Consider the following 16,772-nt stretch of genomic DNA (forward strand, 5'->3'; position numbering starts at 1 on the left):
TTGCAGTTTTGTAGTGGATAGGGTATCTGCCTATCCAATTATAGGTCCAGGGTTTGATTGTTAGTCGTGGAATTAGGCTGCTGTGTTGTAGTGGATAGTGTGGCTGGATAGGGTGTCTGCCTAATGATCAGGAGGCCTTTGACTGCTTTCTACAATAACCCTTCACCACTAAGATATGTATTTTTACACATGTGTAGTTCTTTAAATATATATTTAATTGAAGACCTTTCTATCTTGATTCAAGTTTTAATAGCTTCATTTCCAACCATTAGATACTGATGAGCAGCAAATAGCATAAAACCTGAACAGACTGTGAGTTACTTGCAGGCTGTTCTGGTTTTATGCTGTTTGCACATAGCCATTTTCACTTTGCTTCTAAGTGGGAAAGGATTAAACATTTGTTAATCAGTATAGTGGTGATGGGATTAACTCAATCACCATTTCACTCTAACTTAAAAAAATAAATTAAATTTTTCCAATTGGAAGACAAAACCCCCAATGAAATCAGTTACGTATAAAAGATTTGTTATTTGCTACAGGTTATTATTTGTAAAGTTCAAGTTTGTATCGGCTGTGGTGTCTCTGAAGCAAATTGAGTAGGTATTCTACATTTGCACTAAGCATACCATAATGTATATAATTATTTAATTCACAAGAAGTCTTTCTGAACTTTAGCCTAAGAATATATTATATTACAAATAATATTGTAGTGAAATCAAATCATTTAATTTTATCAAAACTGAGGCCATTTGAGCATGCCTACAAGCAAGACATATGATTTCTAATCCCTACTCCTGCCTAATTAATGACTAAAATACCTACTCTTCGTATAATTTTTTTCAGAGTTTGCTTGTCAGCCTGTGTTAAGGGAACTATTTCTTACACTCCACAGGACCTAGTTCGGCACATGATGCAGAAAGAGCCTAGTCATCGCCTGTCGGCGGAGGAATACCTCATTCAGCAGCGTGTGAAGACTTTCCCGGACTACTTTTACACGTTCTTGAAGCTCTACATCCAGCGGTTTGCTACCACGCCTATATTGTCACCGGATGAACGGATATTCAGGTTTGTTTAGATTTGAGTTAGCCTTCCAAGTTTTATTTCATTCACAAAACAGGCTCTAAAGTGTTAATGTTGGACAAAGTTTGATTGGTTTTTGATGATGCAGTTAATTATTATCTTTCACTTTGTTGAAAGATTTAATTTTGTATATCTTTTAATCTTCAATTACCCATATGAATGCCAATTTAATTTTTCAAACCTTTTTATACGCCCATTTTTATAAACGGGACGTATTATAGTTTCACCCTAGACAGGCGGGCGGCGGGCAGGCGACGGGCGGGCGGCGTCCACAGCAGTGTCAGCTCTCTAATTCAAATAGTTTTAATCCGATCTTCACCAAAAATTTTCAGAAGTTGTATCTAGACAATATCTTGGTCAAGTTTGAATATGGGTCATGCCGGGTCAAAAACTAGGTCACGGGGTCACTTAGTGCATTTCAAGGATTTAGCATGGTGTCCGCTCTCTGATTGAAGTAGTTTTCATCCGATCTTCACCAAACTTGGTCAGAAGTTGTATCTAGACAATATCTAGGTCAAGTTTGAATATTTGTCATGCCTAATAAAAACCTAGGTCACGGGGTCACTTAGTGCATTTCAAGGATTTAGCATGGTGTCCGCTCACTAATTGAAGTATTATTCATCCGATCTTCACCAAATTTGGTTAGAAGTTGTGTCTAAATGATATTTAGGTCAAGTTTAAATTTGGGTCATGCCCGGTCAAAAACTAGGTCACGAGGTCACTTAGTGCATTTCAAGCATTTAGCATGGTGTCCGCTCTCTAATTGAAGTAGTTTTCATCCAATCTTCACCAAATTTGGTCAGAAGTTGTGTCTAGATGATATGTAGGTCAAGTTCAAATATGGGTCATGGTAAAGTTATCAAGTTGTCCAAAAACATTAAACGGGCGTATCTTGTGACAGTTTGGCACTCTTGTTCGTAATTATTCTGGACCAAACCATTATACCTCTAATACAATTTTGACCATTATCTTTCTCACTGTGTCTAGTTCTATACTGTTCTGTACTGTCCCATTTCCTTCCAAGAATGTTTGAACTATTCCACTTCTCTCTCGCAGGGTGACAAAAGACCTTGAGATGATCATTGAGAATCTAAAGATAGACCCTTCCCGCCCCGAGAACAACAATGTACTGGTCCTTATCATCTCCCTTGTTGGATCCAGCTCAAGACAGGCCAAGGTATGTGAACTACTACCACTTTGACATACGCAGTGTTTTCCGGAGGTCTTTTAATTTTGGACATACCTTTTGAAGTATGCACATTTATTTTGTAAGGCCATATTGTGAGAAACACATATTACGACACATAATGTTTTAACATACTTAATGATTGTAGATATAAGCACGTAAAGTCTGTATCAATAAGAAAACTATAACACTAAAATCAAAGCTGATACTCTGTTTAATCAAATCAAAATTGATAAGAAAGCTCTTTTTAGCGAGGCTGTTTTCGGAGAAAACCCTAGCTATTGTCATAGTCAGCTCGTCGTCTGCCGTCCGCCGTCCGCCGTAGGCGTCGTGCTAAAACCTTAACATTGGCCATAACTTTTTAAATATTGAAGATAGCACCTTGATATTTGGCATGCATGTGTATCTCATGGAGGTGCACATTTTTAGAGGTAAAATTTCAAGGTGAATATATTCCTTTAAGTTCTAGGGTCGAAAAAACAAAGTCAAGGGAATTAATAAGCTTTAAATGGACATAGTTATCTGACCTGCCCACGTATATATTTTTGTTAAATAAATCAAAGCGGCGCAGTAGACGGCATTGTGTTTCTGACAAACACATTGTGGTAAAAGGTCAAGGTCATCCTTTACGGTTTAGGGTAAAAAATACAGATCTAAGGGAAGTTATAAGCATTAAAAAGGGAGAAAATTATTCAATGTTGAACATAGCCACTTTATATATTTGGCATGCATGTGTATCTCATGGAGCTGCACATTTTGAGTGGTGAATCTACAGTCACAGTAGTGGCTTTTAATTATTTGCTACTAAAAATAGAGATTTGTTACAGACAATTATTTTCAAGGGAAGTAATTTATATAATTATAAATCTCATATTATATATTTCCTTACCAGGAATTAAAGTTCTTTTCACAGTTACTGTACAGATTTATTATTTTGATTATTTATAACCCAAATGATTAATTTGTCAAAGTTTTTTTTTTAAATGATATAATTATAATTTCTTTGATGTTCATTACATACCTGTGGACTTATGTCCATAGATACATGATCAACTCTGGCTATGATCTCTTTTAAACCACAGGCCTTGGTTGTCAGTGATGTCTGACATGGTCATAATTGACTGTGAGACCCTCCCCACCCCCCCTATCCCCTGGTTGGATTGGACAAAATTCAAGGGAAGTAATAACCTTTAAAGGGAGATGATTTCTATACCTGCCAAATGATAAATATACATTTTATTTCAATGCGGCGCAGTAGGGGGCATTGTGTTTCTGAAAAACACATCTCTTGTTGGGTCACTAGGTCAAAGGTCAAGGTCACTGTGACCTCTAAAAAATAAATATTCTGACAAGCTTTCGCAGCCAAGCGTGGCACCCGTTATGCGGTGCTCTTGTTATGAATTGCACTTGACTGTTTGTACTTTGTACATTTGTACATTACAAATTAGCTTGTGTTTTTAACTTATCTTTAACTTCGGGTGCGGTGTGTACATGTATATGATCTCAAAAAATGAAATTTTGTGGTGAAATTTGGCAGAATTATGTCAACATGTATGTTTAAAAAAAAATGTTTTTCAACTCCTCTTGGATTTTGCTTAATTGTTCAGTCTTTTGAACATGTAGATGATCATGAAGAAATGAAATTTTGCTAGGGCAAGTTTTGGCAGAAATATGGCGCTTTGTCTGTTCATAGATTTTTAGAATATATAGACCCAAAATGTTACATTTATACACCTCTAAAAAAATATTTACTGGGTGTTTCTTGCTATTAAATGACCTTAATAAGCAAATTAGCTGAAGGCAAGAAACAATGGCTTATACGAGGTTTGGCAGAATAATTGCGGTTTTTATGTTTTTAACCAGGTTTTTCGAAGAAAAAAACTGGTTATTAGATTGGCGAATGTCGGCGGGCGGGCTGGCTGGCTGGCGGGCGGAAAAAGCTTGTCCGGGCCATAACTATGTCGTTCATTGTCAGATTTTAAAATCATTTGGCACATTTGTTCACCATCATTGGACGGTGTGTCGCGCGAAATAATTACGTCGATATCTCCAAGGTCAAGGTCACACTTTGAGTTCAAAGGTCAACAATGGCCATAAATTAGCTTGTCCTGGCCATAACTATGTCATTTATTGTGAGATTTTAAAATCATTTGGCACATTTGTTCACCATCATGGGACGGTGTGTCGCACGAAAGAATCACGTCAATATCTCTAATGTCAAGGTCGCCACGACTAAAAATAGATTTAAAAAAAACAAAAAAACTTACAAAGGGGGTTAATTTTTTTTGTTCATTTCAAAAGGTCAGTTTGAGTTTTCTTCCTTTATCAGATTTTTTTTTCACAATGAAAACCTGGTTTTGTGACAATTTTGTCCCTTGTTATGTTTTTAACCAGGTTTTTCGAAGAAAAAAACTGGTTATTAGATTGGCGAATGTCGGCGGGCTGGTGGGCGGGCGGAACATGCTTGTCCGGGCCATAACTCTGTCGTTCATTGTCAGATTTTAAAATTATTTGGCACATTTGTTCACCATTATTAGACGGTGTGTTGGGCGAAAGAATTACGTCGATATCTCCAAGGTCAAGGTCACAATTTGAGTTTGAAGGTAAAAAATGGCCATAAATGAGCTTGTCTGCGCCATTTCTTTGTGATTCATTGTGAGATTTTAAAATCATTTGGCTCATTTGTTCACCATCATTAGATGGTATGTCGCGTGAAAGAATCACGTCAATATCTCCAAGGTCAAGGTCACAATTTGAGTTTGAAGGTCAAAAATGGCCATAAATGAGCTTGTCTGGGCCATTACTATGTCATTCATTGTGACATTTTAAAATCATTTGGCACATTTGTTCACCATTATTGGACGGTGTGTCGCACAAAAGAATTACGTCAATATCTCCAAGGTCAAGGTCGCCACAACTAAAAAAAGATTGATTTTGAAACAACTATGTAACTATGAAAGGATGATAACTCAAGAACGCTTAGGCCAAGGATCATGAAACTTCATAGGTACATTGATTATGACTGGCAGATGACCCCTATTGCTTTCAGGTCACTAGGTCAAAGGTCAAGGTCACAGTGACTTGAAATAGGAAAATGGTTTCCGGATGATAACTCAAGAACGCTTAGGCCTATGATCATGAAACTTCATAAGTACATTAATCATGACTGGCAAATGACCCCTGTTGATTTTCAGGTCACTAGGTCAAAGGTCAAGGTCACAGTGACTCGAAACAGTAAAATGGTTTCCGGATGATAACTCAAGAATGCTTACGCCTTGGATCATGAAACTTAATAGGTATATTGATCATGACTGGCAGATGACCCATATCAATTTTCAGGTCACTAGGTCAAAGGTCAAGGTCACAGTGACTCGAAACAGTAAAATGGTTTCCGGATGATAACTTAAGAATAATTAGGCCTAGGATCATGAAACTTCATAGGTAGATTGATCTTGTCAGGCAGATGACCCCTATTGATTTTCAGGTCACTAGGTCAAAGGTCAAGGTCACAAAGACAAAAAACGTATTCACACAATGGATTCCACTACAACTGACAGCCCATATGGGGGGCATGCATGTTTTACAAACAGCCCTTGTTTTCTAATTGAAATCAAGGTCAATTTGACACAAGGGGGTTAACAATACACATTTTAAATTGTCTCCCTTTATCAGACTTTTTTTCAACTGAAAACCTGGTTTTGTGACAATTTTGTCCCTTGTTCCACTATGGAATAATTAACCCTAAACATTTTTGTTATTAACGTGTCTTCAACTATTAGTGAATCTCGCTTAAACTTTCTTAGTTCAATGAGCTTAATTTGTAGAGACAGGAATGTTTTACAAGGACCAGTTTTAGCTGAATTACTGCCCTTTGTCTTATTGTCTACTGTAGAATATAGTGGAATTGAATATGTCCAAAAAAATTGTGGGGACATTAGTGCCTGTGACACTTTTCTAGTATGTTCTTGCAATAGTATTTTTAGTTGTTACACATATGCTGCTTGATATCCCTCAAAGAATACAATATTTAAATATAACTTCCTGTTGTTTTCCAGTTTTGCAACTCTAAACTAGTGGCTCTGCAACTACTCACGAAGCTCTCCAAGTTTGTTACGGCTGATATCATCCTTGACAGAATTGTGCCCTATGTTGTAAGTTCAGATTGTCAAAATCAAAACAGAACAGGAAGTTTGTTTAGATTTATACGTATCTGAATTGTCTTTAATTCATGAATTAATTAACAAAGTAATGTCACGTGTCAATTTATGTTAAAATATTTACTAAATTGTTATACAATTTATACATATTTGAATTCAATGAAATTTATAAGCAAAATAAGAACAGATAACAACAATGATTTGGAGAAGGTGAAGTGTACTGAATTTAAAGGCAAAATAGCATCCAACAGTCGAAACAGGATATTATACCAATGCCACCTTGTCTGAAATTACAAAATGTAACCAAGAAATTACCTTAACTGTTCAAATATTTAAGAATTTATTTTGGGTGATTAATCATATGGAAAGAAAATCATATTAATATCAGATCACTAGAGGAAAAAAATATGTGGGCATTGTTGTATGTTTGGTATATGGATCAATTCTATGTAAAATGCTGAATCCTTGTGTATGTGTTTGCAGCCAAAACAAAGAAGGAGAACAACATTTTTCCAGTATGATTGTTTATGTCACATGTTTTGGGATAGTGGGTTAATAAATTGCCATATTACTTGTGTAAAAACTATCTCCGTTTTGTATAGCAACTGCAGCCATAATATACCCAGTGCAACCACACGCAACTGTGCACATTGAAATTTGAAAAAAATTAATCAACTGCCACCATGATTTTGATAAATATAAATGGCACTTTATTTCCAATGTACATATTACAAGATGTTTTCAATATTGTTGTTGTCTAATATGTTTTTCTCATTATCTATTTCATTGATATCATACACATCTTTTACTTAGCTCACCTGAGCATATCATTCTCATGGTTAACTTTTGTGATTGCCTTTTGTTGATTGTTTTTATATTGGGCAATTTAAGACAGAGTACATATAGGGTCATTAACAAGGTAACTTTCTACAATTTAAGACAAATCTTGTGAACACTGTAAAGGCTACTTTTATAGCCTAATTTTTGTAAATCTTGGTCAGAGCATTTGTCTACCTAATATTTTGACCAAGTTCAAATCTGGGTGGTGTGGGGTAAAAAAGAAATCGCCAGATAAAATTAAAGGAGCGGCTTATGAGCACTCTTAGACAGTGCATTTATTTTACAATCTTCATGAAAATTGATTCAACATTTGGCTGAATTATATCTCTGTCCAGTTCCAAAGTGGGTCATATGGGGTCAAAAACTAGGCCATAAGGTCAAATTAAAGAAAAAGCATATGAACACTTTAAAAATCACATTTTTGCGCAATTTTCTCAGAGTTTACTCATTCCTTGGGATTTCTGGTTAGAGTCTTAAGCATTTTGATGTTTTTATGATAGTCTATTTTAGTGATTATGTTATCATTATCATTTTCTGTGGTGTTATTACACTAATTGTGACAGTTTTTGTCTCAGATGCACATGGCAGGTGACAGTGAGGCTCGAGTGAGGGCAGAGATGCTTCATAGTGTCACCAGATGTGTTAAGGACCTGCAGAATGTACCCAGGAGGTGGGTGGTTTGTTTATAATTACTTAGAATCACGTCCCTTTTTAAAAAATGTGTAATGAAAAAAGATTAGCTTTAGCTCTTGTTGTTCATGTTGCAATTATATGAAAATTTAATGTATGCTTTCCATTGTTTGTAGTGAAGTATAACTCTTTAATAATTGTTAATTCACTGCTTAAAACAGTGAAAAATGAGAGTGAAAATTATCAACATTTTCATTGTTTTGTTTTAACCTCTGCCTTAATTGTTCAGTTAATACTTATTTGAAGGTACACTTACAGTATAAAAACATTAATTCAAACACTAATTTAAATAATCCTTTTTACATCTTAGACCCAGGTGATTTATAAGATGTTGGATTTTTCTATATTGTGCCTTTATGAACCTGTTTGACTGAAAATATCAATAAATGACTGTTGAACTTTTTGCTTTGTTGACATATGTTTACTGATCGATTACTTCAGGCTTTGATTTGGTGCTTATAAATTGTCCTGCTCATTTGAGAGGTTGAGGACATTCTTTTATACCCCCGAAGGAGGGCATATACTGATCGGACCGTCCGTCTGTCCGTCTGTCTGTCTTTCCGTCACTTTGCATTTAGGTTTCGCATTTAGGTTTCGAAAAATGCTCATAACTTCTATGTCGCTTCAGATAGCAACTTGATATTTGGCATGCATGTGTATCTCATGGAGCCGCACATTTTGAGTGATGAAAGATCAAGGTCATCCTTCAAGGTCAAAGGTCAAATATATGGCTTCAAAGCAGCGCAGAAGGGGGCATTGTGTTTCTGACAAACACATCTCTTGTTCTAAATAATGTTTTTTTGTTATGTGAAAACTGTTCACAATGAATATGTTCTTTATGTTGTATTGTGTTATATTATTATATTGAGTTGAACGTTTGTGTTTTTATCCCCACGTTTTTCAGAGAAAAAGTGGGGATATTGTGGTGATGTGCGTCTGTCCGTCCGTCCTGGCCACCTGCTCCTCCTACACTATTAGCACTAGAACCTTGAAACTTACATACATGGTAGCTATGAGCATATGTGCGACGGTGACAGTGACCGAATTTTGATCTGGCCCCTGGGTCAAAAGTTATGGGGGTTGGGGCGGGGCCGGGTCAGAGATTTTCACTCATTTTTTTTGTTATTTTACATTAACTTCTTCATTTCTGCACCGATTTACTTCAAATTGATACTGAGCCTCTCTTATGACAATACGGTCAATCTCAACTATGCATGGCCCCATTACCAACCCTGGGGCGCCCCGGCCACATAGGCCACGCCCACCCAAAATTGCCTTTTACTATAATTTCTTCATTTCTACACCGATTCACTTCAAATTGATACTGAACCTCTCTTATGACAATACGGTCAGTCTCAGCTATACATGGCCCCATTACACACCCCGCCCACATAAGCCACGCCCACATAGGCCACGCCCACCCAAAATTGCCTTTAACTATAATTTCTTCATTTCTACACTGATTCACTTCAAATTGATACTGAACCTCTCTTATGACAATACGGTCAATCTCAGCTATGCATGGCCCCATTACCAACCCTCGGGCGCCCCGCCCACATAGGCCACGCCCACATAAGCCACGCCCACGCAAAATTGCCTTTTACTATAATTTCTTCATTTCTACACCGATTCACTTCAAATTGATACTTACCGGTAATCTCTCTTATGACAATACAGTAAATCTCAACTATGCATGGCCCCATAACCAACCCTGGGGCGCCCCGCCCACAAAGGCCACGCCCACGCCCACCCAAAATTGCCTTTTACTATAATTTCTTCATTTCTACACTGATTCACTTCAAATTGATACTGAACCTCTTTTATGACAATACAGTCAATCTCAACTATGCATGGCACCATTACCAACCCTGGAGTGTCCCGCCCACATAGGCCACGCCCACCCAAAATTGCCTTTTACTATTATTTCTTCATTTCTACACCGATTTACTTCAAATTTTTACTGAACATTTCTTAAGACAATACAGTCAATCTCAACTATGTATGGCCCCATTACCAACCCTGAGGCGCTCCGCCCATAATAGGCCACACCCACCCAAAATTGTCTTTTACTATAACTTCTTCATTTCTACACTGATTCACTTCTAATTGATAATGAACTTCTCTTATGACAATACAGTCAATCTCAACTATGCATGGCTCCATTACCAACCCTGGGGCGCCCCTGGGTCAAACATGCCGCGTGGGGAAACGCGTCGGCCTCTGCCGCACCATTTCTAGTTTGGTTTGATCTGAACATCCTCTTCTAATTGTTTTCTTTATTTACATTTCAGTGATGTCAATGTCTTCCAAGAATACATTTTTCCGAAACTGGTAAGTTAGAATACACTTTATTTTAAGCAGAGCAGTTGTATGTCTTTATCTTTTGTTGATTTCTGACAGTCCATATATCATGCAAACGTTACCTCTATCATGCATGAGTATTAAAAAGTATATAAGTTTTAATAGTACTTCAAATGAATGTATAGAGGATATTTGTTGGATTCGATGGAATATCGATTTTATTTCACGAGTGATCATAGAAAATTATATTTTTTTATTATCATGAGTGAATTAAAATCAATATTCCATCAAATCCAACAATTTTTCTTTTTATTTTATGCTTTTTTCACCGTTTATTTATATTATAAAAGCGTTTTAATGGGAAATTTTGCTGGAATAATGATGTCATTTTGTCGATAAATTGATGTCATTTTACAGTAAAACAGTCAAAAATATTGATATTTTTCACTGTTATTTTTCACTGTTCCAAACAGTGAAATATCAGTTTTTTTTCTCTATAAACCACCGGAAAGCATAAAATAAAATACATTATTTTTATTTGCCATGATATTGGAAATAAATATATCATGATCCTGCTATAATTTGTTAATGGGTCTAAAAATAGTAACACAGGTTTTCCTGTGCCCTTGGTAGAAATCAGTCTTCATGAGGTTCAATATATACTTTGCCCCTAAAGTACCCATGATGTTCACATAATATTTTGGAAATGAATAAAAAAGAATATCCCACATAGGGTTCTTGGATACGCTTATTTAAACATGTTTGTACACATATCTATATGCATTCTTTATTTAATTCAAATTTTTTGCTAAGTTTTGAAGATGCGTGCAATATTCAAATGGACTTCTTTTTGGACTCCTACCATTTTGTTTTTCACTCCTACTTTTTTCAAGTAAGGAGTAGAAGGACTCCTGATTAAAAATCTTACAAAGACCCCTGCCACTTAAATACTGAAAAGATGAAATATCAAATTGCTTTGGAGATGTGTAGAAAAATGCATTTTAATGAAAAAGGGGGAATTAAGACAATATGAGTCTTTGTTGACACCCTATTTTGGTGGTATAAAAGTAGTTTATGTGCGTCTTATACTTCAGTGCGCCTTATATGTGGACAAAATGTAACAATGATAGAGATAAGTAAACACATCCTATAATTCAGTGCAGCTTATAAAGGGAAAGTGCAGTGTTTAGAATTTGAACATAGCGTCGCTCTTTGAAAAGGGGGTTTGATGCTTTTGTGTTAATTGTTATCCTAGATTAGCGTGTGCAGCCCGCACTGCTTTAATTGTATTTTTTGTTTAAAGGAAGACCCTCTTCTTGACAAAAAACAGATAAGGTGGAAATTGTCGTCCATGATAAGCCTGTATGGACTGCACAGGCTAAGCAGTGATGACACTTTGAGCATATGCTTTTAAGAATGTTTTCTTAAAGCACCAATTTTCTGCTGTGTTTCAGTCCCCTCTGGTCCAGGATGGGTCGGCTGTGGTACGAGCAGCGTTTGCAGAAAACATTGCCCTCCTTGCAGAGTCAGCACTCAGGTATGTTGGTGTGCATACTTTCATTTAAATCATATGATCCCAGTCCTTGGAAAACCAGGGCATATCATGAAAGACCCTTTGTGCAGTTATTGTATTTTTATGCCCCCGGATCGAAAAATCGGGGGTATATTGTTGTTGGCCTGTCTGTCATTGTATGTGTGTGTGTGTGTCCCAAAACTTTAACCAAAACTTTAATCTTGGTCATAACTTTTGCTAAATTCAAGATAGCAACTTGTTATTTGGCATGCATGTGTATCTCATGGAGCTGCACATTTTGTATGGTGAAAGGTCAAGGTCAAGATCACCCTTCAAGGTCAAAGGTAAAAAAAACAAATTCAAAAACTTTAACCAAAACTTTAACCTTCTTCATAACTTTTGCAATATTGAAGATAGCAACTTGATATTTGGCATGCATGTGTATCTCATGGAGCTGGACATTTTGAGTGGTGAAAGGTCAAGGTCATTCTTCAAGGTCAAAGGACAAATTTATGGCTTCAAAGCAGCGCAATTGGGGGCATTGTGTTTCTGACAAACACATCTCTTGTTTTTAAAGGGAGTCTCTGCTTAGGGAATATCTAGTTTAGGCAGAAAGTGTTTTCTATTGCAGGGTCCTGGAGATGATGCAGTTGGGCGAGGCAGAGGACCAGGAGGATAAGGAGGACACAGCCTACTTTGTAAGTCTGTGATCCATGAATTGATGGAAGTCACTGGCATGGCAGGTTGCCCTAACTGGTCTACTTTCTAAGTCTGTGCTCCATGAATTGATGGAAGTCACTGGCATGGCAGGTTGCCTTAACTGGTCTACTTTGTAAGTCTGTGCTCCATGAATTGATGGAAGTCTCTGGCATGGCAGGTTGCCCTAACTGGTCTACTTTGTAAGTCTGTGATCCATGAATTGATGGAAGTAACTGGCATGGCAGGTTGCCCTAACTGGTCAACTTTGTAAGTCTGTACTCCATGGTAGGTTGTCCTTACTGGTCTACTTTGTAAGTCTGTGCTCCATGAATTGATGGAAGTCACTGGCATGGCAGGTTGCCTTAACTGGTCTACTTTGTAAGTCTGTGCTCCATGAATTGATGGAAGTCACTGGCATGGCAGGTTGCCTTAACTGGTCTACTTTGTAAGTCTGTACTCCATGAATTGATGGAAGTCGCATGGCAAGTTGCCTTAACTGGTCTACTTTGTAAGTCTGTGATCCATGAATTGATGGAAGTCACTGGCATGGCAGGTTGCCTTAACTGGTCTACTTTGTAAGTTTGTGCTCCATGAATTGATGGAAGTCTCTGGCATGGCAGGTTGCCCTAACTGGTCTACTTTGTAAGTCTGTACTCCATGAATTGATGGAAGTCGCATGGCAAGTTGCCTTAACTGGTCTACTTTGTAAGTCTGTGATCCATGAATTGATGGAAGTCACTGGCATGGCAGGTTGCCCTAACTGGTCAACTTTGTAAGTCTGTACTCCATGAATTGATGGAAGTCGCATGGCAAGTTGCCTTAACTGGTCTACTTTGTAAGTCTGTGATCCATGAATTGATGGAAGTCACTGGCATGGCAGGTTGCCTTAACTGGTCTACTTTGTAAGTCTGTACTCCATGAATTGATGGAAGTCACTGGCATGGCAGGTTGCCTTAACTGGTCTACTTTGTAAGTTTGTGCTCCATGAATTGATGGAAGTCTCTGGCATGGCAGGTTGCCCTAACTGACAAGAACCCTGGTGATAAAATATTTCACAGTTTGTTAAGTGTACAATTGTCTTCGTGTTAAGGGACAAATTATATTTCTTTTCTGTCATATAGGTTGCTAGGAAGACTAAATTCTGCAGCACTGGTTAAAACTTTGTTCTGATTGTGGGCAGTGTTCAGTACACTTCGAATTGTAACTTTATACTTGCAGATTTAGTCCAGAGGCATCTCTGGCTATTGTGTTCACTGAAACTTTATAAACTATGCTGAATCAAATTTCTTTTATGGATTTTAATGTATGTTTTCCTTTTATGCTTGGAAGTGGAATTAAAAAAAATATCATCACTGTTGTTTTGTTTGGTTTCAGTTTTAATTACATAGAAAAATAGGGCATCACTCATAAGCAAAGGCCTCTATATTATGCTGGTCCCCACTGTGGGAGTGTTCTTTAGATCTCCCCCAAAGACACCAAGTACTGGCTTAACCCAGGAAACATATTTTTTCGCTGCAATCCGGCTTAAATTGATAGGTTTTAACTTAATTAAATTAATGCAGGTAACGTATGACCAGGAGCTGCAGACACTACAAGAGATCATACAGGACAAGGTAGTTCACCTCCTCAATGATCTTGAGAACTCCGTGAAGAGGGCTCTTCTTGATAACAATGGCATCACAAGACTGTGCGTGTTCTTTGGCAGACAGAAAGGTACGAGTGTCAGTAGGAAGCTTTTTTTGATGCCTCCACTGAGTGGCAGACAATTTACTTGTCCATCCTTACTGTATCCACATACACACATCCTGACGCTTGTGTTGAGATATCCTCTGTAATAACTGGATTGAGCTCAAAAGTTTTTAGTTGAAAGACATGATTGTAAAGATGATTGGAAAGATAAGAATTTGGGCTCCGACAATATTAGGCAGAATTATGTCCATTTTTCCACTAAAGAATATGTTGTCCTAGAGTATTGTGTTTTCAACTTCTCTTTATCCACTGGGTGGATCTTGTTCAAACTTTCATATTTGAAACAAGGAGTTTGGGCTGAGATGAGTTTTGGCAGAATTATGGTTCTTTGTCTGTTTTTCTATTAAAGAATATGTAGTCCCAAACATTTTTGTTTTAAATCCACTTCTGGTTTAACCATGCTCAAACTTTAATAGTTAATTGAGCTAAATGTTTCAATACATTTTTAACCAGGTTTTCCGAAGGAAAAAACTGGTTATTAGATTGGCGAATGCGGGCGGGCTGGCTGGCGGGCGGGCGGAACAAGCTTGTCCGGGCCATAACTATGTCGTTCATTGTCAGATTTTAAAATCATTTGGCACATTTGTTCACCATCATTGGACGGTGTGTCACGCGAAATAATTACGTCGATATCTCCAAGGTCAAGGTCACACTTTGAGTTTAAAGGTCAAAAATGGCCATAAATGAGCTTGTCCTGGCCATAACTATGTCATTCATTGTGAGATTTTAAAATCATTTGGCACATTTGTTCACAATCATGGGACGTTGTGTCACGCGAAATAATTACGTCGATATCTCCAAGGTCAAGGTCACACTTTGAGTTCAAAGGTCAAAAATGGCCATAAATGAGCTTGTCCTGGCCATAACTATGTCATTCATTGTGAGATTTTAAAATCATTTGGCACATTTGTTCACCATCATGGGACGGTGTGTCGCACAAAAGAATCACGTCAATATCTCCAATGTCAAGGTCGCCACGACTAAAAATAGATTTTTTTAAAAAACAAACTTACAAACGGGGTTAATTTTGTTTGTTCATTTCAAAAGTTCAGTTTGAGTTTTATCCCTTTATCAGATTTTTTTTCACAATGAAAACCTGGTTTTGTGACAATTTTGTCCCTTGTATTTTCAATATTTTAACACTTAGCATTAAATGAGCAGCATTCTTGGAAAACTGGGCTAAATGCATGTGGGTTAAATGTCCCTTAATGCATGTGGGTTAAATGTCACTAAATGCATGTGGGTTAAATGTCACTAAAAGCATGTGGGTTAAATGTCACTAAATGCGTGTGGGTTAAATGTCATCAGCACATGCTTATCAGAGTCTGAACTGGATTTTTGTTTTATTAGAGACTTCCTTTAAAGGAAGAATTTCATAGAAGCAGAAAACGTTCTCCTCAATTAGCCTTTGCCAACTGCACAGGCAAATATGGGACAACACTTTACACACATACAATAAGCCCAGTTTTCACAGAACAAGGCTTCAATTAAAACGCCCTGTTTGCTCGCATAGTTATGTGTTCTTCTTTCAGCCAATGATGTCCTTTTGTCCCACATGATCACCTTCCTGAATGATAAGGTAAGGTTTTAGATCATTAGCCAATGGAATGCTGGTCATGCTCCCCGTCTGTTTGTCTTAAGTGTCCCATGTATGAATATTTACTTGTTGTAAATTAATGCTTCAAATGAAGCCATTTTATGGTTAACAAAAATATGTAAGGCAGATATAAACATATTAAAGGTGTCATTTTCATTTTTATTGCCAGCGGTAAGAGTGTCCAGGCAGGTATTTGATGTTTAGATAACTTAAATAATCACCAATTTGTATGTATAACAAATTTAAAATATTACTTCTCTTGTGTCTTCACTTCATGTTTACAAAATTATTTTTAAACTTTAAGGTTCATTGAGATTATGTCAGATTTTAAAACATTAAAATAAAAAAAATAATATTGCATTAAGCCTTCTATTTTGTCAGTGACTTGCAAATTTGCCACTTTCTATGAAAGTGTAAAATATGTGTTGTGACCTCAACTATTGTGAACATATTTTTTGCTTTTAAAAAGACTACAAACAAATAAAACATTTTGCGAGTAGTTTTCTTGTATAATCAAGCTTAAGATGTATACAAATGATGAGATTTAAATACACTTTCAAATGTTATCACCTACTTTTATCCTCATTAGCATTTGTGAATTCTGGTGCAACAAGTTTGTAGAAAGTATTATTCTTTATTATTTGACCTTAACCCTGATAGCCCATATCTGCGGAAAACATAGCGTGTATATGGGATAGTAATGTCACACTTTGGGACTGTTGTGGACACATTAAAAGTACATTAGAGCCATGGCTACAATGAAGGTCAATACTAGTTTCCATGGTTACTGACTCATCAGAATGTTGGTATTGCAGGCTGACTGGCATTTGCGGCAGGCATTCTTTGACAATATAGTGGGCATAGCAGCCTATGTCGGGTGGCAGAGCTCAGAGATAGTCAAACCTTTAATTGAGCAGGTAAGCGGCGCTGTGGGAAAAAGGGGCTTAATCAATGTGCGTA

General features: G+C 37.1%; 1 protein-coding gene across 4 annotated transcripts in view; it reads left to right on the forward strand.

Annotated features, from left to right (window-relative positions):
* LOC127881212 (phosphoinositide 3-kinase regulatory subunit 4-like) overlaps window positions 1-16,772 on the forward strand; it is a 56,348-nt gene that overhangs the window by 14,112 nt on the left and 25,464 nt on the right. For all 4 annotated transcript variants that reach the window (XM_052428936.1, XM_052428935.1, XM_052428937.1 and 1 more), the window contains exons 9-18: window positions 893-1,065; window positions 2,137-2,257; window positions 6,322-6,417; window positions 7,839-7,933; window positions 10,245-10,284; window positions 11,709-11,791; window positions 12,399-12,465; window positions 14,029-14,179; window positions 15,748-15,794; window positions 16,628-16,729. In XM_052428936.1, coding sequence (XP_052284896.1) covers window positions 893-1,065; window positions 2,137-2,257; window positions 6,322-6,417; window positions 7,839-7,933; window positions 10,245-10,284; window positions 11,709-11,791; window positions 12,399-12,465; window positions 14,029-14,179; window positions 15,748-15,794; window positions 16,628-16,729 — 975 coding nt within the window. The remainder of the gene's footprint in view (window positions 1-892; window positions 1,066-2,136; window positions 2,258-6,321; window positions 6,418-7,838; window positions 7,934-10,244; window positions 10,285-11,708; window positions 11,792-12,398; window positions 12,466-14,028; window positions 14,180-15,747; window positions 15,795-16,627; window positions 16,730-16,772) is intronic.

Source organism: Dreissena polymorpha, chromosome 5, assembly GCF_020536995.1.
Source record: "Dreissena polymorpha isolate Duluth1 chromosome 5, UMN_Dpol_1.0, whole genome shotgun sequence".
NCBI classification, from domain to species: domain Eukaryota; kingdom Metazoa; phylum Mollusca; class Bivalvia; order Myida; family Dreissenidae; genus Dreissena; species Dreissena polymorpha.